Consider the following 22595-nt stretch of genomic DNA (forward strand, 5'->3'; position numbering starts at 1 on the left):
AAAGTGGAGCAGAGACATTTTGAACCAGTTTCTGGAGTCACAGCTGCAGACGCTCTGGAAAAGGTTCACAACAAGCTTTGTTGACCTTCGTTTCTTGGTGACCATAAATAGTGTGCAAAGTGTTTATACCAAGCCCCCACAATGCGGCTCAAAAATTGAAGCAATCCCGGAAGTACCAAAAATTGCAGTTCCACCCTCATCCACTAGGGGGCTGGTGTCAGAAGCAAGCAAATCCTCATTGACTCCCATGTTAAAAATACCAATTTCACAGCAGAAGTAAACATGTTTACAGCCTGGTACCAAAACATGTTTACGCTCATGACAACTCTGAGGGGGGTGAATTTTTTTCTCACTCTTCGGTTTAAGTGTATTAAAAGCCTAAAATTCTGTATAATTAATGAGCGTCAGACCCACGTGACCACAGAGCTAGCTCCATGGAAAGGCCTCAGTAGAGCCTCGGTCTGGCTTGGAAACTGCTCCGGGATTTTGAGTCTCTGTGTTTGCGTATTCTTGTTTGGATATTTTTTGTGCAATTGTTGGACAAAATGACGTGCTGTGGCATTAATTGCACTAATAGAGCGTCCAAGGAGTCTCCACTTCATTTTTTTCGGTAAGTAAAATTATATTTATGTATTTTAGGTCACTGCCGAGCTGAGCTTAGATTTTAACAAGTACTGTTTAACCATGAAATTTAAATGTAATAGGGTAAAACCCAGTGCATTTAACATAATGCTGCACTTTAGAAAATAGTAGGGCTGAAACGATTCCTCGAGTACCTCGAATAATTCGAGTACAAAAAATCCTCGAGTCAAATTCTCTGCCTCGAGGATTCGTTTAATTCATATTTAATTAATTCGTGGCTTTGCAGTCGCCCGTGGTCATGTTTCACCCGGACTGAAATAAGTGACGCACATGCCCACTGGACTGCACACGCGAGTAGCGAATGTAACTTAACTTTCTCTTCAGCCATGGCGGACAACGTGGACCCCGGTAGAGTGCGAAAAAGACAGAAAATGTCAAAGGTGTGGGACAATTTTTCACGTCGTTAGGCGGAAAACGTAGTCCAGTGTAAATACTGTAAAATGGATTTAGCCTACCACAACACCACATCCTCCATGCTGCTGCAGCGCCTGTAAATGTCACTTCTGCAAGCGGACTCGGAGCCTCTACAAGATGATGCTTTTTGGCCTGTATTTCTATATATTCTGCGGACACTGTGCGACTTTTTCGTTTGTAGCACTCAGTTTAAGCTCACACCATACATCTGGTAGCAACACGTCGGACTTAAAATGTGCTAAAAAATAGCATTTTTACACAAAACGTCGGACTTTTTATTGTGTTATTGATGTTTGTTGTCCCTCGGGATTGCTGCAGGAGGACATGGGTATTTATGAGAGGAAAACGAAAGAAAGTAAATAAATGTTTTGTGATCAGTATAATTTGACAAAACCACAGCAAACATGCTTTCTCGACAATCCTTGTTATTGTGTGAGTAAAAAAAGTGTTGAAATTAAAACGGACGTGTGTTAATAGGGAAACAGCCGGCGAGCTGTTTGCGCATGCGCCGTGAGCGGTTCTGGTTCTGTTTGGGCCGCAGCCTGCTCGCAGCGCTACTTCAACAGTTATCCTCCTAGTTTCTGTCTGGCTTGCAGGCTAGCAGATTCTCGCACGAGGGGAAAATCTGCCCAGGTTGTGTACTTATTTTTTGCACAGCCATTTGTTTACTGTGAAGTAAAGTTGAAGTGCTGAAGTTTTGAAAACTAATTTTGAATAAAACTTGAAGAATAACTGGCAATTGCTTGCTCATTTTAACAGGTCTTTCATAATTATAACATGCTATTTGATATAATGGTTTACAAATACAAAAGGGTAATTTATTAGAGTACTCGATTAATCGAAAAAGATATTCGATAGAGTACTCGATTACAAAAATATTCGATAGCTGCAGCCCTAGAAAATAGGTTGAAATATAACATGTTGGTGGAGCTGGGTTCAGACTATCGGCTTGTGGAGCTCTCGGGAGACCGACATTTTCCACCCGTTTCTCCCCTCCCTGCAGTTCGGCGCATCTCTGTCTGATCGCGGCTCCTGTCTGCTGCGCGGGCTGCCGGCTTGTGGAGCTCTGGATGGAAACCTTTCCACCCGGTTCTCCCCAGCGGCAGCTCTGCGCATCACAGATCGCAGCAGCGCTTGTCTGCTGTGCGGCTGCCAGCTTGTGGAGCTCTCAGGAGACCTCTGTGTTCCACCCGGTTTTACCCGGCGGTCAGCCCGGCGTATCTCTGACTTAGAAGCTCTGGTGTTGTGCACAGTTAACTCCGGTTGTAGCTAGGTTGCTACCTCCGTTAGCTTAGTTCCCACCTCCGCGTTAGCTTTGGGTTAGCTTGTAGCTAGTTCGACCGGGTGTCGTCAGTTGATCCCAGCCTTACAGCCCCACCCTCAGCTCCACCTCTTTTCCCTTTTATGGAATTGTCTGGGCTTGACAGGTCCTGTGACACGGTCAAAATGGCGGTGGTGGCCACCTCCCATTTTAGCGCAAAAACTTATTATTGGAGTCTATGGAAACCCATTGTCCAATATTTATATGTCGATGGTTTATACTCAAGAAGCCGTGTGTGTGTGTGCGCGTGTGTGCGTGTGCGTGCATGTGCGTGCTGTTTACCCTCACCTATTTAAAAATCAAGCTGAGTGAAGTGGGGAGAGAGTTGGCACACAGGACAGATGATGATGGACAGTTTTGTTGTGTATGTGAAAATCAGCTGATGAGGCTGGATTAAGCCAAAGAGGAGGATGGCAGATGAGGGTGAAGATGGAGTTTGGTTAACATGTGGCTGTGGGTGTAGGTCATTAGTCAGCACAGCTGTCTGTCACCATGCAGCTTTTCACTCTGCAGGTGTAAATATGGAAACTTTCAATCGCAGAACTTAAGATGCTAAATGATTCACTTAGCGTTCTTTAAGAAGTTCCATACAGTAACAGTACAGAATTACTTTTCTATTGATAATTAATATCTTACCTGTTGTAGATGGCCTTTTGAACAGCCTCAACCTGAAGAAACTGAGATTAGTGCTCCACAGATTAGCAAGCTCATTAGCTTGCTAATCTGTGGAGCACTAATCTCTGTTTAGCGCGTCTAAGCAGGAACGAAAACAAAGGTGGATTACTGCCATTAAAAAAGTCTTAAATTTAAATTTTATTTTGTGTGGTTACTGTATAATCTTATCTAGTTATAAATGTTTTTTTCCCATTATTTGCAAGAGAAATTAGCAGCAGTACTAGCTAGCTACTAGAGAAATTAGCAGCAGAGCTAGCTAGCTACCAGAGACATTAGCAGCAGTGCTAGCTATCTACTAGAGACATTAGCAGCAGTGCTAGCTAGCTACTAGATACATTAGCAGCAGTACTAGCTAGCTACTAGAGAAATTAGCAGCAGAGCTAGCTAGCTACCAGAGACATTAACAGCAGTGCTAGCTAGCTACTAGAGACATTAGCAGCCGTGCTAGCTAGCTACCAGAGACATTAGCAGCAGTGCTAGCTATCTACCAGAGACATTAGCAGCAGTGCTAGCTATCTACCAGAGACATTAGCAGCAGTGCTAGCTATCTACCAGAGACATTAGCAGCAGTGCTAGCTAGCTACCAGAGACATTAGCAGCAGTGCTAGCTAGCTACCAGAGACATTAGCAGCAGTGCTAGCTAGCTACCAGAGACATTAGCAGCAGTGCTAGCTAGCTACCAGAGACATTAGCAGCAGTGCTAGCTAGCTACCAGAGACATTAGCAGCAGTGCTAGCTAGCTACCAGAGACATTAGCAGCAGTGCTAGCTAGCTACCAGAGACATTAGCAGCAGTGCTAGCTAGCAACCAGAGACATTAGCATCAGTGCTAGCTAGCAACCAGAGACATTAGCATCAGTGCTAGCTAGCAACCAGAGACATTAGCAGCAGTGCTAGCTAGCTACTTTCTTATGGAGCTATGATTGGGACAATATTCAATGTAACTTGTACCAAGTTTTGTAAATTGGAACATGTTTCATGACATATAACTTTGGATTCGTAACTTGTAACTTTAGTTTTCTAACGTGTAATTCTCAATTTGTACTTGTATTTCTTGTTTTGTAACAGGAAATTTTCATTTTGTTCATGTATTTTTTGTTTTGTAAAATCAAACTTTTATTTTGTACATTTACTACTCATTTTGTAACATCAAACATTTATTCAGAAACATGAAACTTTCGTTTTTTACCATCGACATATAAATATTGGACAATGGGTTTCCATAGCCTCCAATAACACGTTTTTGAAGAGAAATGGGAGGTGGCCACCGCCGCCATTTTGACCGTGTCACAGGTTCCGTCAAGCCCAGACAGTTCCACAAAAGGGCATTACACAATGAAGATTTGCTCGCTTCTGACACCAGCCCCTAGTGGATGAGGGTGGAACTGCAATTTATTTCACTTCCGTGTTTGCTTCTGTTTTTCACCCGCATTGTGGGGGCTTGGTTTTTACCTAGCAGACTTCCAAAAAAAAAAAATCTATGTACAAGTTTGAAATCAAAACTCTCAAAACACACATTTCATTCTACAGGTACAAACATCAAATCTACAGTGTTACAGATCATTTTGTCTCAATTCTAGCATCTGTGGGAGGAACTTGGGTGGAACCTATGAGAGCATGAGTCTTAGCTACCAATCACATTTCTCGAATGCCTGTTCAATCATTGGGAGAGGAGGGCAGGGTTCTGTCAGAGCTGTAGAGAGAGAGTTACGACACTCTTTGAACTCGCCGACTCGCGGTCACGTGGTTCATGGAGCTCTCAGTTCCAAACATCCCAGCGCCGTAAGTCAGTTTGAACGGCGTATGGTGGGACAAATCACAAAAATTCAATATAATCACATTTCCCCTGGCGATTTGTGGTAATTATTGAATATTATAATATATATATATATATATATATATATATATATATATATATATATACATTATGTCCTAACTCACAAAATAGCCTATTTATATTTTTCCGAGCATTTGGAGGAAGACAAACATCCGTGACTGTTCTACTTTACAGGAATACGACAATCCAAACACACTGTAGAACACATTTAGACCACATACATTACTATATGGCTCTGAGAGACTGTTATGACACCACAGACTGGGATGTGCTTCTGAGCCCACATGGTGAGGACATAGAGGGGGGCGACACATTGTCTGACAGATTACCTCAACTTTTGTGTGGACACAGTCGCCCCTGCTAAGACGGTACGGTGTTATCCCAATAACGAACCGTGGGTAACACGGGAAGTCAAAGCTTTTTTCTTTTTTTTCTTTTTTTCAGACTAGGATTTTAACCTTAGTGATACAAGATGGATAATGCACTATTCAAAACTTCTGGAGCCAGCTCCCTCATCTATTCGAGAGCGGAACTGCTGACACTAAGAACAAAGGGACAGGTCGGCTTGCGACATAACATCCCTGCTGAAGATAAAGAGGAGCTACAGAGGCTGTAAGGCCGGAGCGAGGAAAGCGGATCACCGGAGGCGATTTAAACCATCAATCCCGACAGTGATAATGGGCAACGTGAACTCGCTGCAGAATAAAATGGATGAACTGTGTGCCCTGAATAACCTCCGACTATACCGTGAGTGCAGTCTGTTTATCTACACGGAGACGTGGCTAACTGAGCTAACGCCACAGGCTAACATAGACCTAGGCGGTTTCACATCTGTAAGAGCCGATAGGGACACGCAGGCCAGTGGGAAAAGCAGAGGTGGGGGACTCATTGTCTATGTTAACAACAGATACTGCAACCCTAGACACGTCTCTGTCAAAGTTTCGGTATGCCATCCGGATTTGGAGCTGCTAGCTGTTAGCTTGCGGCCATATTATCTACCTCAGGAGTTCAGTCATGTGATCTGTGTGTGTGTTTACATTCCTCCGGGGGTCGACGCAGCAGCTGCCTGTGAGAAAAAACACACAGTCAACAGCAAGACTTCAAACACAAAACCCCGAGGCTTTCATTATTATATCTGGAGATTTTAATCATGCCACACTGGATTCTACTCTGGCTGCTTTTCACCAGTTTGTGAATTGTCCCACAAGGAACAACAGGACAATTGACCTACTGTATGCTAATGTGAAGGATGCATACAGAGCCACCCCCCTCCCCCCACTAGGGAAGTCAGACCATAACCTGGTTTATCTACAGCCACAATACATACCCCTCGTCCAAAGGCAGCCTGTTACAACACGCTCCATCAGGAAATGGACCCCAGAAAAGGAGGATGCTCTGAGAGACTGTTATGGCACCACAGACTGGGATGTGCTTCTGAGCTCACATGGTGAGGACATAGAGGGGGCGACACATTGTCTGACAGATTACCTCAACTTTTGTGTGGACACAGTCGCCCCTGCTAAGACGGTACAGTGTTATCCCAATAACAAACCGTGGGTAACACGGGAAGTCAAAGCTGTCCTCAACATGAAGAAGAAGGCGTTTAGGAGCAAAGTGAAGGAGGAGATGAAAGCAGCACAGCAGGAGGTGAAACGCTGCCTGAGGGAAGCAAAGGACACCTACAGGAGGAAGTTGGAGAGGAACAATATGAGGGAGGTCTGGAATGGTGTGAAAACTATAACAGGCCACAACATTAAGAAAAACACAGTGGGGGGGACTGTGGAGATGGCAAACGAACTTAACAACTTTTTCAACAGGTTTGACCAGCCCACAACCCACACACCCTCCCCCTCATTCTCACCCTCAATCTTACTAAAGAGCCATCTAACCACTCTCCTACCTCCCTCGCATCCCCCCCTTCATGACACTATGACACCCCCCCTTTTTCAATCATTTACTTCATAACTTCTCTCAATCATCTCCCAGTGTCACAGTGGACCAGGTCACGAGAGAATTGAGGAAACTTCGCCCCAGCAAGGCGGCAGACCCAGATGAGGTGTGTCCCAGGATGCTTAAGGCATGTGCTACGGAACTTGGGGAGCCGCTACAACGAGTCTTCAATCTCAGCCTGCGACTGGGGAGAGTGCTCGTCCTCTGGAAGACATCCTGCATCGTTCCGGTCCCCAAAAAGAACCAGCCCAATGAGCTGAATGACTTCCGACCGGTGGCACTGACATCACATCTTATGAAGACCTTAGAGCGGCTCTTCCTCAACCTCCTCCGACCACAGGTACAACATGCCCAGGACACACTACAGTTCGCATATAAGGCGGGTGTCGGAGTGGAGGATGCCATCCTGTACCTCCTGCATAGAGCTTTCTCACACCTGGATGGGGGAAAAGGCTCGGTCAGGATCCTGTTTCTTGACTTTTCCAGTGCCTTTAATACAATCCGGCCTTGTCTGCTTCAGGAAAAACTGAACAGGATGGAGGTGGACCCCTGCCTGGTCGCTTGGATCACTGACTACCTCACTAACAGACCACAGTATGTCAGGCTGAAGGACATCACGTCCGGCACTGTGGTCAGCAGCACAGGAGCACCACAGGGAACTGTGCTGTCCCCACTTCTATTCACCCTGTACACCTCTGACTTCAGCTACAACTCTGAATTATGCCATATTCAGAAGTACGCAGATGATACAGCCATCATGGGGTGTATCTGGGATGATCAGGACGCGGAGTACAGAGGTCTGGTGAGAGATTTCGTCGCATGGAGTCACTCGAATCACCTGCAACTCAACACCTTAAAGACTAAGGAACTGGTTGTGGACTTCGGGAGGTCAAGAGGGGGTCCAGTGCCGATTAAGATAGAGGGGGAGGAGGTGGAGGTGGTCAATAAGTACAAGTACCTTGGGCTGTGGGTGGACAATAAACTGGACTGGTCATGCAACACAGACCACCTGTATAAGAAAGCCCAAGGCCGACTGTACATCCTCAGGAGGCTGAGGTCTTTTAACAACTGCAGGAAGCTCCTGAAGATGTTTTACGAGTCAGTGGTTGCTGGAGTACTTTTTTTTGCTGTGGTGTGCTGGGGGAGTGGCACAGCGAAGAAGGACACATCTAGGCTGGAGAAGCTGATCAGGAAGGCAGGCTTTGTGGTCGGCATGAAACTGGACACGTTGGTGTCAGCGGCAGAGGAAAGGACATTAAAAAAACTGCTTGACATCATGGACAATGTTGGGCATCCTCTGCACACGGCCATAAACAAACAGAAGAGTCTGTTCAGTGAAAGGCTGCTTCTCCCCAAGATGAGAACTAACAGACTTAAAAACTCCTTTGTCCCACACGCCATCAGACTGTATAACTCCTCTCTGGAGGGGAGAGGGAGGAGAAACAGGAGGACAAAGGAGGGGGGGACACCGAAGCTGTAGTGACTCTTCACTTCACTATGCAATACCTCAATGCAAGTACCTTTGTTAAACAGTTAAATTGGTTTAATGGTCAACGGTGCTAAGGACGTTGATATCTGGAAGGTGCAATTCAATTGTATTTTTATATTTATTTCTATTTTTATTATTATATAATATTTTCTGACGTTCTGTAACCTCTGTCGGTGTTGCGCTGCTTTTTTTGGAAACTGAATTTCCCGAAGGAACTCACCCGAGGGATTAATAAAGTTTTATCTTATCTTATCTTATCTTATCTTATCTTAACATACTATAGCAATACATCGAATGTAGTAATGCAACACACTGCACTAATATAAGCATACTTAATAACTTTAAGTCCTACAAGAAGCCCTAAACTCGAGTTGTAATATCCATTTTAAAGTGTTTATTGAAAGCTAGAATTCTGCTCCAGCTTACCTTGAAGAAAACACGTAGCTGTTTATGCTTTGAATGATGATCTATTATGTTCAGTAGAATACATTTTCCAATCATTACTTTATATTTTTATGTGAAGACAGTACATTAATCTATAACCCAGTTTATCTGGCTTCTATAGCAACTAATTAAAAAGAAAATTTCAATAAAACTGTATGGTCAAACACAGTAGATAAATAAGTGTTATTTGTGAAGAAATGAACACCAAACTTGTACAACATGTATAATAGCATTTTTAATAAAGCATTTTACCAACATTATGTTTAGTCATTACATATGCACAAATAAGCTGAATCAATAATTATGAGCAATGTACTCAAGACCTAATGAAAATCTTGATTAAATTTATTTTGATTATTATTAAAATAAAATGTGTCCGTCGGTTGAAATTTGAAATTACTAATTTTAGGGTTGGATAAAATTTTAAATGTAATTTTACATCTCTATATTTTTGGTTCAGTTCAATATTTCTATATGTACAAAAATAGTATTTTAATAATCCCTTTCTAGGTTGATTATCTTACCCTGGTTGGCTGCGCTGCATATAGCAATCAGTCTGAGGGAGGAATCAGAATTATGGCTTACCCAAAGACGCAGAGAGAAGAAGAAAATGGTTGGCTCAAGTCAGCAGAAGCAACCTCACCATGACCAGAGATCACAATAACAAAAAGCTGTGTGCAGTGAGTTTAACGTGCACTCTCAAATGTTTTCTAACAAGGCTCTACATGTTCTGCTTTCAGCTGCACAAGGCTGCAATTAAAGTGTTAAATGTGGCAGGAAATAAACTAATACACCACTCTACAGGCACATTTTGAGGAGGGACAGTTTACTAAGACTAGGCAAGGCAAGGTGAGACTCGGGGCTGATGCTGTGTTGGGCTGTCGCGATTGAGGAATTCCCCCTGCGGTGAGTCAGGGCAGCTCAATATTGCGATATGCGATATTATTGCACCCCGTCTTATTTATGTACTTAGCAAATTTGTTTGTTAATTACTTAACTCATGGCAATATTTCCTTTGAAACATTGTGCTTACACATTTAAAAAATGTTAGAAAAAAATACATGGCCATTTTTAACACTTTATTGAATGCAGATCAAAGGGCAGTAACGGCATTCTCTGACTGAACTTAAAAACAACATTCAGGAGGTTTAACTTTGAAATGCAAATTTGGCTGCAATATCTAACAGAAATAAAAAAAAGTGCCCTACTATCTCCTAGATCAGCGCAGACATTACCTCTCAGCATGCGCTGTCGCGAGATTTAATCAAGTGCGGTAATTGTGGTGGCACGTCATGCAGCGCGGTGGGTTTCTTAATATCGCGATATATTGTTCTTGCGATTATTGCGACAGCCCTAATGCTGTGTTTGTTCGTCACCCTGAACCAAGGAGGAGGAAGGACCCCGCAGTGAGAAGTACAGCAGAACCACTGCATGTTGATCCACTGACCAGTGACCACACATATTGTACTCCAGTAAACTGTGGTACAGATCTTTTGAAATATTAGACATTTTATTTGAAAATGATAGTTTATTCTAACAATAAATTCAGAGAATGAGGAAAGCAGCAGCAGCAGTGAGGCAAATGAGATGAGGGAAAGTGAGGGGGGACATGAGATGGTATCAGGAGAGAGGGACATCCCAGGAAGCCATGAGGAGCCGGCATCAGGGCCAGGAGGAGAAAGGAACAGGCTATGCAACCAGGGAACCCAGCTGGAAATCCTAAGGGAGGAAACAGACAATCAAAAAGGCATGAAAAACACAAGAGGCATTAAATGGAGTACGGTAAATAATCAAAAAGGCGGTACAACTCGGTTTTTCAGTGGGTTCAACAGGCTGCAGGTTTCTTCAGGACATGAGTATCCCTCTGCCTGATGTTAGAACCCTGCACAGACAAATGCAGCCCATTAGACTGGAGCCAGGTATGGTAGGAGAGGTGTGTGACATAATCAGTTTGAAGGTTAAAAATCTGACAGAGATGGAAAGAGTGTGTGCTCACTGTGGATGAGATGGCAATCACTCCAGGTGTGCTTCACTCCATCACAGACCCAACTGGGTTTTGCCACCACCGTTGTTCCTGGTCAGCTCTCCGCTCAGCCACTATGAAAACATGAAGATGGACACACAACATAGTTTAACCTTTAATGGTTACATAAGATTTTTGTTTTAGTTACTCTTTGACATTTATTTATTTATTGATATTTATGTTATTGTTAATTCTTATTTCTTGTCATTCCTTACTTAATAACAAAACTGCAAATGCTAATATTATTATTTTTATTATTATTAAGCAAGTGGAAATGAGCAGTTTTATGGAAAATGTCTAATTTTTAAAAGTTACTGTTCGACTACTATTCTTGAATTATCTTAATTCTATTCTTATTACTTGAGTCCACAAAACAGAACAACATATCTTCTTACGTTCGTAATCCTGTTTGTCTCATGCTTCAGCAGTTTGTTGCAGTCAGTGTTATTAACTGAAAAATATTAAATAATTACTTGTCTTCACAATCACATTTTTTTTATTATTGGTCTCTCCATTTGTGCGTCCATTTCTGATGCATGTTCGTGTTGTTACAGCAACCAGACATGTATTGTACAAAAAATCCCAAATAAAACTAATAATGTCAAAAGTTTATAACCTATTTCAAACTGGGGGGAATATTTTTAAAACGTAGAATCAAACAAACTGATATAAACGCGTCTACAGCTCGTCCTCCTGCTCACAATCAACAAGCTGCACACAATTAGCTCATTAAAGGTTATCTAGCTAAAACTGGCAGCATAAAATATTATCGTTGGCTTATTTTGGTACGAAGCGGTTAGCAAACACTTCACAATGCAACAAAATGATGACATTTCATCAACTTACTGAAGAAAATCCTTCAGAAACACCGAAAATGAACTACGGTCAATGCAGCAGCGGGGGCTGTTTGGAACCATTTGAAGCTACATGAACCACATGACTCCCGCATTCCATTCTTTCCATAGAAGTGTCTCTCTCTCTACAGCTCTGACAGAACCCTGCCCTCCTCTCCCAATGATTGGACAGGGATTCGAGAAACGTGATTGGTAGCTAAGACTCGTGCTCTCATTGGTTCCACCCAAGATCCTCCCACTGATGTTAGAATTGAGACAAAATTATTTGTAACACTGTAGATTTGAGGTTTGTACCTGTAGAATGAAATGTGTGTTTTGAGAGTTTTGATTTCGAACATGTACATTGATTTTTTTATTTTGGAAGTCTGCTAGGTAAAAACCGTAAGTTTCATGTTTCTGAATAAATGTTTGATGTTACACAATGAGTAGTAAATGTACAAAATAAAAGTTTGATTTTACAAAACAAAAAATACATGAACAAAATGAAAATTTCCTGTTACAAAACAAGAAATACAAGTACAAATTGAGAATTACACGTTAGAAAACTAAAGTTACAAGTTACGAATCCAAAGTTACATGTCATGAAACATGTTCCAATTTACAAAACTTGGTACAAGTTACATTGAATATTGTCCCAATCCTAGCTCCATACTTAATGAAATTTGAAAATGTGCAAAAGGCTAGCTGTGTTTTTATTAAATATTTTAGTCTAAGCCATAAAAATAAATGTTCCTTCAAAGTAGTCCATCCCGACCTGATCTAAATTAGATTAGCTGTTTCCTCAGGTAGCAAACTTTCATGTAATAACCCACTTAATATTTTGATAATAGATGGGTGTAGATGGGGAGCTGTAGAAGACTGTTGTATAAAGATGTACTCTTATGTATTTATTGAATAGCATCTCTTCTACTCCCATTTTTTTTTGCTACAGTACCAAATGGATGTGTTTTGGAATAATGTGATTTATTTGTATCATAGGTTTGATGGACCTAAGTAATCAGGCCATGCATGTATACTTTGACAACATCAGAGTTAGAATAGGTTGTTTATATTATAGTTGGAGAATATGTCGGCTCAAGAAAAGTGTTCCTTGTATTGGATGCAAACCCAAGCTTGCCTCAATAACACATTTTCTTTTAATCCTTATACATAGATGAGAGGGTACCCCTCCTGTTGACTGTGGCTTTTTTGGCTGCAGCTTAAACATACCTGCTATGTTCAATGAATGCAGGTTGGACTTAAAAAAACATAAAAGCCACCATTCTTGCAGCTTTTATCCTGACCTGAATGCCTGCCTGGAGCTCTACAGGAAAACTCCTGCCCCTGCCCCCTTTTCCTCTCAGGTTGTTGGAGGTTACAGTTTGGCATAGCATTAGCAGCAGCTAATCCTCTCAGACTGCAGGGAAGGAAGAAGCTGTGTGCTACCCACTGGCCTGGACAGCAGAGCACTAATCGCACACTGACCATTTAATCTGACTGGCAGTGAATGCAGATAGATTGGGGGGTGGGGTAGGGAGGGACTGTATTTGCACGCATACAAACACACATAATAAGGGCGGGACAGATTAAATAGTCACACTCTATATCCTTCTCCTCGTCACACACACATTCATGTTAAATGCGTACACACATGCACACATGGACAAAAGGATGGGGGCTGGCAAGTCGCCGCGTCTCGTTTCATGCTGCTCATCAACAGCAGTGACACCACCTGACCTGTCTCTATTTTCCTCCTCACTTTAGAAACTCTTGATGTTATTTTTTGTTTGGAGATTTTATCTGGAGTATGGCCTTTGGATTTGGCCTCATGGGATGCAGTGAAGGATATTTTTGAGAAGTTGGAACGCTCACTAACTGAAGTGGAGATTCCAGACAGGGCCACAAATCCCAACCTAACGATATTAAGTTACAGATGAGTACCTTTGAAATCATGAACCACAATCCAGGTAAAATATCTGTATCAAGACACTTGGATTTAATTTAAAGGTGTGCTCTTTCTATATATTACCTAAAATTCCAGCAAGAAATCAAAGTATGTGCTAAGCTGCTACAATGACCTTTGATCTTGAGTTATTTCTCTAAACATGGTAACTGCCAGGTCACATAGCTATAATGATTTGTTTTTGTGACTCATGTATGGGGACGCACTGGTGCGATATTAATTTACAGATGAGTACTTGCCAATACCAAGCATCAATCAATGCCATTGACCTATGACACAATATTTTAAAAATGCTAAATGTAACTCTTTTTATTTTTATTTATTTTTATTTTTCCCCCCAGTTTTTGAGCATTACAATTTCGGAACCAAATTTGTCACTTTCATCCTCACTGGAAGAGTGAATATCTTTATCAGAGGATGAATATTGCTCTTCAGAAACGGAGTCAGCCATTACCAGACAAACGGTTTTGTCAACAATGAACAGACCTGTCCGTATTGTAACTTTCTCCTCTCTAATATATAGTAATATTCGCCCTTTGTGTGCTCCGCTCGTCTCCTCTCCTTAGTCTGGACTCCCCTGATGGGGCAGTTTTCAAGCTATAAACACCGATATTTTCAATAGAAATACAGCCAAAAGTGTTGCTCAGATTGAAGTTACACATCTTCTGGTGTAAAGTAAGTACTTTAAGAGAGATTATATTATACAAATTTTTATATATTTTTTTAATGTCCCTGTCGTGATTAATTAATGGATGTTGTTAATAACAAAAAGGTCTCCTAACTTACCTTTTGCCTCCAAAACAAGTCTGTGTTTATCAGTATCAAAAGCTTTTGATGGTCTGATTACCCCGACCTAAGTATTTATGTGATTTTGAGTTCAGCAAGTGCTTCTTGTTAAGTTACAACCAAGCCCCCACAATGCCGCTCTAAAAATGGTCCCATCCCGGAAGTAAGAAAAATTGCAGTTCCACCCTCATCCACTGGGGACTGGTACCAGAAGCGAGCAAATCCTCATTGACTCCCATGTTAAAAATGACAATTTCACAGCAGAAATAAACATGTTTACAGCCTGGTACCAGAACATGTTTTTTGTCTAAATTATCTAGTTTATACTCATGACAACTCTGAGGGGGGTGGATTTTTTTCTCACTCTTCTGTTTAAGTGTATTGAAAGCCTAAAATTCTGTATAATTAATGAGCATCCGACCCACGTGACCGCCGCCTCAGACCCACGTGACCACAGAGTTAGCTCTGTGGAAAGGCCTCAGTACAGCCTCGGTCCCTCCTGGAAACTGTTTCGGGATTTTGAGTCTCTGTGCTTGTGAATTCTGTTTTGGATATTATTGGTGCAATTGTTGGACAAAATGACTTGCTGTGGTATTAATTGCACTAATAGAGCGTCCAAGGAGTCTCCACTTCATTTTTTTCGGTAAGTTAAAATCTATATTTGTATTTTATGTCACTGCCGCCAGCTGTTTACCGAAGTAGCTAGCTAACTATCAGTTTAACATGTAGCATGTACTGTTTAACCCATAGACTGTACATACAGTTTATTTAACCATGAAATTTAAATGTAAAATACGGTAAAATAATTAAGAGTGCATATTTCGATGGGTAAAAGGGTAAAACCCAGTGCATTTAAGATAAAAATGGGTTGAAATATGACCGCTTGGAGGGACACTTCTGTGTTCCATTGTTCCATCCGGTACTCCGCAGCGGTCAGGCTAGCTTCTGCGGGAGCTGACCGCTCGTGTAGCTCTCGGACTCTGAGACAGATCTGACCGTGGGGGAAACCGGAGTACCCGGAGGAAACCCACGCATGCATGGGGAGAACACGCAACTCCACGCAGAAAGGCCGCAGCCGAGTTTCAAACCTGCAACTTTCATGCTGCGAGGCAACAGTGCTAACAACTGTGACACCATGCAGCCATTGATGCCCAAATGTTGTTCCTAACATCAGACACTGGTCCTCCATGTAGGTATCCACCATATAGATCAGGAGAGGGGCAGTTTCAGGAGTTCTGGTCTGCTTCTGGTCCAGTGGCTTCTTTAGGTGTTGCTATGATCGTCCATTAAGAGGTCTGTTTATAGGTTCATCATCCATTTTTGTCTGACGTTCCCTAATCCCAGCCTCTAATCCCATTCCAGCAGCTGTTTTCCTGGTTGAGACTGCAGGTGTTCTGTGGCAGTGAGTGAATCCTCACATTAAGGAGGTTAAATCATCCAGACTGGAGGCTCAGAGCATGTAAACACAAGGTGTTTCCACAGGGATGCTATAGATTTGTTAAGGGTTAACGTTCCTTAATCCCTTCAAAGGCTTTGTCACAATCTAGACAGCCTCTCCAAAGTGTTGGGAAGGGAACGCTGTGATGTTTCCTTCACTCGGAGTCATATAGACAGCATGATGGTTTGTGTGATCCGCGCGGTTTCACTTACACCCCTTTAATGATCAGGCTGTTTTTATTATTTTTATCAGCTGATAGCAGTTAAAATTATGGTAAAAAAAAACAACCTTTTATCTGTTTTTGATAACTTAATGCCCAGGAAGAGCATCTTCTCTAGACATTAAATATAACCCAAATGTTTTATTATGAGCAGATCTGATGAAGGTGTAGACAAGCAGTCTGCAAAGTAAAACGTGTTTAGAGTTTAGATTGAAAATGAATAGAGGAGAGGCGATGTCGCCTCCCATGTGTCGAGCCCATAAGTGAACACTTGATAAAGTTCAGAGTAAAAGTTACAACATGCAAAATGCATATGCAACCTTCTCAGTTTTCTGGTATATATTTGATGACAAATTTCTTGATAAGTTGATGTTACATTGAAGAAAAACAGAAACTATCTTAAAACTAAAATAATTTTGATATGTTATTGCACAGATAAGCTGTATTGTTGAATTGCAGCAGTATGGGTTTTTTGGTTTGTTTGTTCTATTTTGTTCCTAGCAGGTACTAATTTTCTCTCTGCGGTTGAGTTCCTGCCAGTTCACCCCCAGTTTCAGCTGCTGAACTTCATCAGCTTATCTGAAAGTAAGATTTAAAAGACCCTATCATCTTTGGTGATCTCACGCCTACACAACATCCTTTGTTCTAATGGTGAAATTAATTTAAGCTGATCTTTTACCTGCTGACCTCTATAACTTTATTCCTGTTCCTAATTACAAAGAAACACCTGTGCAGAGGAGGTGTTTTGAAGGTGACAGTTTCTGCTTATCAAGCAACAATTGACAGCTACAATAAAGCCTGATTCAGGCTTCTCTGTCAGCTCCAACAGGGAGAGACACGCACGCACGGACGGAGACGTTTAGCTCTCATACTTCTCCGTCTCCTGGGGAGTGTTGCAAAGCAATTACCGGACCGGACAGCAGAGGGCGGAGAGCTGTTCTGTGGTATCCTGTCATGTATCGGTCCAAAATAGTGTGATGATATTGTGATTTTTGTACATAACACTTTTGAACAGACAAATTTGTCTCATTCTCCTACACCTCTTCAAGGGCTCGCCACCTCTAAACCCATGATTCCTGTCATTTCCGTCTACAAATAAAACGCTTGCTGTGGATCGTTTCACTCCTCCAGTCACGGGGAATAAAAACGTTCATGTTTTTAGAGTTTTTTTGCGAGGTGTTCTTCAAGTTTCTCCGTGTCTGTTGCTAGTTATCCTCGGCTCTTTGTTTTTGAGTGAGCAATGGCGGCGCTGTAGACGACAACGGCATCCTGACCAATCACAAGCTTGCGCTGTCCATCTCGTTAAACAGATGTTTAAAAAAGTGGGCTCGACTCCGTGCGTACTTGCGTGCCTGCTGGGGCCCTACGCAAGGACGGATAATGGAGTTGCTTGTCTCCGCACTGACACAGGAGAAGCATGAATCAGGCTTAAGATCAACCCTCCTATATTCATGAAACCAAAGAAATCCAATTGCCTTCTTTAAAAATCCTTTTGATGTCATACTGAACAACTGTTTTATTTGATTCTAATTTTAATGATTCTGTTTCAGGTGGAAATGCTGTGTGATTCCTGTGCCATGTGGCCCATGACCTGTGTCAGCCCGGTTCTGGATGTGGCATAGCTGAGTTCTCTGTAGCAAGGTTTTCGGGCGCTTGCGGCGGTTCCAGAGTGCACCTGATCCAGTCTAACACTTCACATCCCAGCACACGCACGAACACATGCTTGTCGATGTTTGTTGTTCATGTTTGTGGTTCATGCTTTACATGTTTATAGTTGTTCATCCCATGTTTTCTTGATGACTCTTAGAAATGTTTCTTCACATGTGCAGCTGCTGGTTGCTGTTTTTTATGTTGGTTTCCTAGTTGTATTAATTTTTCCTCTTATTTACTTGTTTATCCTCTATCAGCAGTCTTTATTCCAGATTGGTTCAGCATTTACATGCTGATGTGGCGATACATAACCCAAACCAATATTACTCAAGGGGAATCTCGTACACATTAAGGCTCCTCTTGACAGAGCAAATCTGTTCAGCACATTCTGACAGACAGACCACCATTTTTCTGTCATGTTGCTGTACAGGACATTTTTAGAGTTTTTCTTTTCTTCATTTAAAGAGCAATACTTTCACATTATCATTTTCCCACACTTTCTGTATAACTGTATTTTATTGTTTTTCAATAAAGAATGACAAATTATTTAAGTTTGGTTTTTGTTGCACACAAATATAGATCTGTAAGAAATATCTACAAAGCTAATGTTTACATAACAAGTATGATTGGGTTTTGAAATACAGCACTCTGTTTATTTTAGTAAGATTTTTAAACCAAGTAAAGTTAGTAAAGAACACATTTCTATTGGCTGCTAAGAAACTGTTGGGATTTAAAATGTTCCTGTTGTACAAATAACTTGTAAATGATTATTCCTCACTTTTTTGTCTTAACCAAAGAAATTCCAGTAATTGAGCAAAAACATGTATTTTTAACACTACATTTTATAAAACAGGGCGCAAAGTGTCGGCACATGTATGTATGTCGATGGTCCGCCCCAACCAAACCAGGAGACACAGACGTCAGGGAGGCCAAGGTTGTCTCCGAGGGTCTCTGCAGCTCTCTGGGCACCACGCCTCACGTAGCTGTCTCCAATGATCCAAATGGCTATGGAGAAAAAATAACAGGTTTGTCATAATTGTTTAAAGTACAAAACCATACATGAAGTGGTCAAGACAGGTATTTGGAACTTACACTTGCTGCATTGTGTAGCTGATGTTGGAGACACAGGCTGCCATGGTGACCTTTAAACAGATCTAAGAAAAAAATGTAATAAAAGAATGAAACTTAAAAACTCCCAGACCTCATGTCATATTTACTAATCAGCTATGGCTGATTTATTGTTTGGAACACAGTGAGTTACACTAATTCTAATATATTTTTATTTCTATTACACATACATACTTTTTAACTGTTATTTTCACATGACTGTTATCAGGCTCTCTTGTTCTGGTTCTCATGATAATTCCGTGTCTTCCAGTAAGTTATCTTGTGCTTACTTCATCTGTATAATGTCTCTTTACTTTTGAATTGTACTGAGTCCAGAATAAAGGCTAGTTGGCTGTACAAGATACAAACAAGTATTACGTTTTGGAAATATATGAAATGTATTTAGGCTGCTAATTTAGCTCGAATACTAATAACTGCCGTATTTTCCAGACTATAACTCGCACTATTTTACATAATCTGGCTGGTCCTGCTACTTATACTCCGGGGCGACTTATATAACAAAATATGTAGGCTACACTGCGCTGCTGCGGGCCGACTCCGACCCGTGGCACGCGGTTGTTCATTCTGTTATGGTTACCGGTGCTTGTCTTGCAATGTGAAACGCTTGGTCTCAGATTTTGTAAGAAAAATAATAAAATGTCCCCCCAAAATACGACTTAAATATATTTTCTCTTCTTCATTATACATTTAATGGCTGGTGCGACTCATGGGCGATAGCCCGGAAAACACGGTACTGAAAACTTGCTCAAAGCAAAATGTTTTCATTATGGAAATAAATTATAAACTTACCGATTTAATACTTTTTTAATCCAGGTACTTTTCACGAACAGGCGCCGAAAACCTCCACCTAAACTCCGTGTGAGGTTCAGGTCGATAGGTGTTCCAGTTAGCTCCGGTTGGGTTGAAGCTAGGTGGCTACATCCGTTAGCTCGGCTCCCACCTCCGCTTTAGCTTTGGGTTAGCCAGGGTTAGCTTCAGGTTAGCTCGTAGCTAGTTCGCCTGGGTGTCGTCAGTCGATCCCAGCCTTACAGCCCCACCCTCAGCTCCTCCTCTCTTCCCTTTTATGGAATTGTCTGGGCTGGATGGAACCTGTGACACGGTCAAAATGACGGTGGTGGCCACCTCCCATTATAGACAAAAAACGTGTTATTGGAGCCTATGGAATCGTTTTGTCCAGTATGTACAGTCTATGGTTACAACATTAAACATCTACCCTGAAAAGCTGAATGCCCAAATGTTGACCCTTTTATGGCATGATCAACAATGTTACCCTGAAGCAGGCGCAGACTTGTTTTATGGACACAGTAAGTGCACTGAAGGATGGAGACACCTTAAAGGCACAGTCCGCAGGATGACGCCGTCAGGGTGAGGAGGAGGAGATTTTTAAATTGGAACGGCTGTTGCTCACTCCCCCACCCTTCCTGAAAGAGCCGAAAGCCACACCTCCCAATGTGCACGCGCAGGAAAAGCAGAGTCAACATCGGAGCATTGCTTCTTGTAATAGAGCTGAGCTAGTGTTAGCAATGGAGTTATCTGAGGTAAGAAAGTTGTAATTAACCAGCACATTAAACACTTACTGTTTACAAAAGGCATTTTATAAAGAATATCTATAAATATATTTATATTTTAAAATACCAGTAACAGTTGGCAACAGTTGTAAATAAAATTAATCCTATCAAATTGTTAGCAATTTATTACAAGTAACTAGCTTATTTTTAATTGCTTCGCCATTCAAGATGGGATGAATATATCAAAGCATATAAATAATTTATGTGGAAATCATGAATAAACACTGCATTCTGTGTAGTCCTTCTATAATCATGGTTGTTTTCATAGTTTCTGTTTATTGTTTGTTTAGCCCAAATTTTGACTAGATGTAAACCTGATCTGTGTCAAAATTGATTAATATGCAAGAGTACTTTTTATATTAGTAAAATTTCTTTTATTCTAATACAATTTAGAGTTCAGTGATTGAGGAATCCTCTGAGGAAGAGTTTGAACCTCCTATTGCATCCTCAAGACGTGGTGCAAAAAGGAGATGCCCACCATCATCTCAAAGCCGTGGTGCATCCAGAGGTCGTGGTGTGTCTAGAGGCCGCGGTGCATCCAGAGGCCGAAGAAGTGTGAGACACTCAGCTGTGGACCTTGGAGATGAAGATCTCTCTCGAGTTCAGAATCTTCGTTCCGAGCTAATAGACTTTGAATGTGTAAGCATAACTGTTGCTGTAGCATCTCTTTCCACTTTTGTAGCAACACATACAGAACCTGAATCCTCAGCAGACTATTGACATCCTTACCATGGTGCTGGACAGACACTGGTGTTCTCTTTGATGTACTTGCCCTCTGATCCACCTGCCACAACACCTCCAACACCCAATCAACCTTCATGGTGTGTATGCTCCCACTGCAGAGATATGCCAACTGATTTGGAAAAGAAATGCTGCCAACAGCCTCCCCAGACATGTATTTCAACTGTACCACACATGGAGGAGTTTATTCTGCAAAATTCCCTGACCCCAATGGTAACTACACTGGTTTTATTCCAAGACGATTGTAAATAAATGTATATATTCGATATCTTACATAAGTTTGTTTTTATATATTTTTGTTTGATGGTCTAATAAAGTGTTCTAAAGCACAACTCTGTGTTGCATTTGTAAAAATACCATACATTTTAAAACTCCTGCACAACAACAAAAAATTATGTCTACCTCCAACATTTTACATACATTTTTAAATTATTAGTCCTTATTTCCCCAAAATATATCTTTATTAAAAAAAAAAAAAAAAAACACAGGAAACAAAAATAAAGAAGGTTTTGGGTTTTCTCTTGCCTCCCCCAACACCTATGTCTGTGGCAAAGTTTTACCTGTAAATAAAAAATAAACTCAATTAGCAATGGACTATTGTGTGGAAGATGTAAGGCACATAATGTTTTATTTTACCATCACCGCAAGTCCGTAGGTGTTGTAGAAGTTCCTCTGTTGATGGTGCAGGAACTCCGGACAGCAAACCATAACACCTTGGATCCTCAGGCCTTAGCTTGTAGCGTTGAGGAAGACCTTTCTTGCTTGTCAAACGTCGGTCAGTTGCTTCTGGGATACTACAGTCATGAACTGTATCCTCTATGTTAATTTCTTGCAGTCTCAAGTTGTAATGTTTTTTGTAATGCTGCTCCAGTCCTGTGAACAAAAGCTTTTTATTAACTATGCGCTATTGCAGTTTTATAGGATGTTAAACGAAAAGAATTACCTTATGTGTATATAAGGTGTGTAGTCCTCATCACCGCTGTCATCAGTACCGCTGTCCATCTCGATGGTTTCGTCCTCCTCTGAAGACGAATCAACTTCTGTTTCTCTGTTTGGTGACCATGTGTCATCTGATGACTCTATCCTGAATATACACAATATAAAGTTTTTAGCATGGAAAATTTGACACATTTTATTAACATCTGAATACTTACACAGAGTTTTGAATATTGTTGAACTCTTCCTCGTCAATGTTTGCTTCAATTCCCACACAAGATAACCTAAAAAAGTAATTATTGTTTACTTTTCCTGACAAATGTGACAGCCAAATACAGATACAACCTTGTACTTACATTTGTGAAGATCCTTCTTTTTAGTTTCACCTTGTTCCATCACCTCCTCCAAATTATCATCCCTATGAAAATAAAATACAAGCACAAGAATATGATTAGAATCAATACATATTTTGTCATTTTGAAGGTAATAGACCTTGTCTATTGGCCGTCATCATCACCCTCTCCTTATTTTTCTCACT

General features: G+C 41.3%; 1 protein-coding gene across 8 annotated transcripts in view; it reads left to right on the forward strand.

The window, feature by feature from the left end:
* The window catches only part of map7b (microtubule-associated protein 7b), an 85199-nt gene that overhangs the window by 13388 nt on the left and 49216 nt on the right, over positions 1-22595 (forward strand). Inside the window, exon 1 of one of the 8 annotated variants that reach the window (XM_054747840.2) lies at positions 13181-13594. The exons of the other annotated variants lie outside the window; for them this stretch is intronic. Within the exon in view, the coding sequence (XP_054603815.2) occupies positions 13561-13594 (34 nt within the window). The 5' untranslated portion in view covers positions 13181-13560. Of the gene's footprint in view, positions 1-13180; positions 13595-22595 lie in introns of those variants that run through there. 8 annotated transcript variants of the gene reach the window in all.

Source organism: Nothobranchius furzeri, chromosome 2, assembly GCF_043380555.1.
Source record: "Nothobranchius furzeri strain GRZ-AD chromosome 2, NfurGRZ-RIMD1, whole genome shotgun sequence".
In the NCBI taxonomy this organism is placed as follows: domain Eukaryota; kingdom Metazoa; phylum Chordata; class Actinopteri; order Cyprinodontiformes; family Nothobranchiidae; genus Nothobranchius; species Nothobranchius furzeri.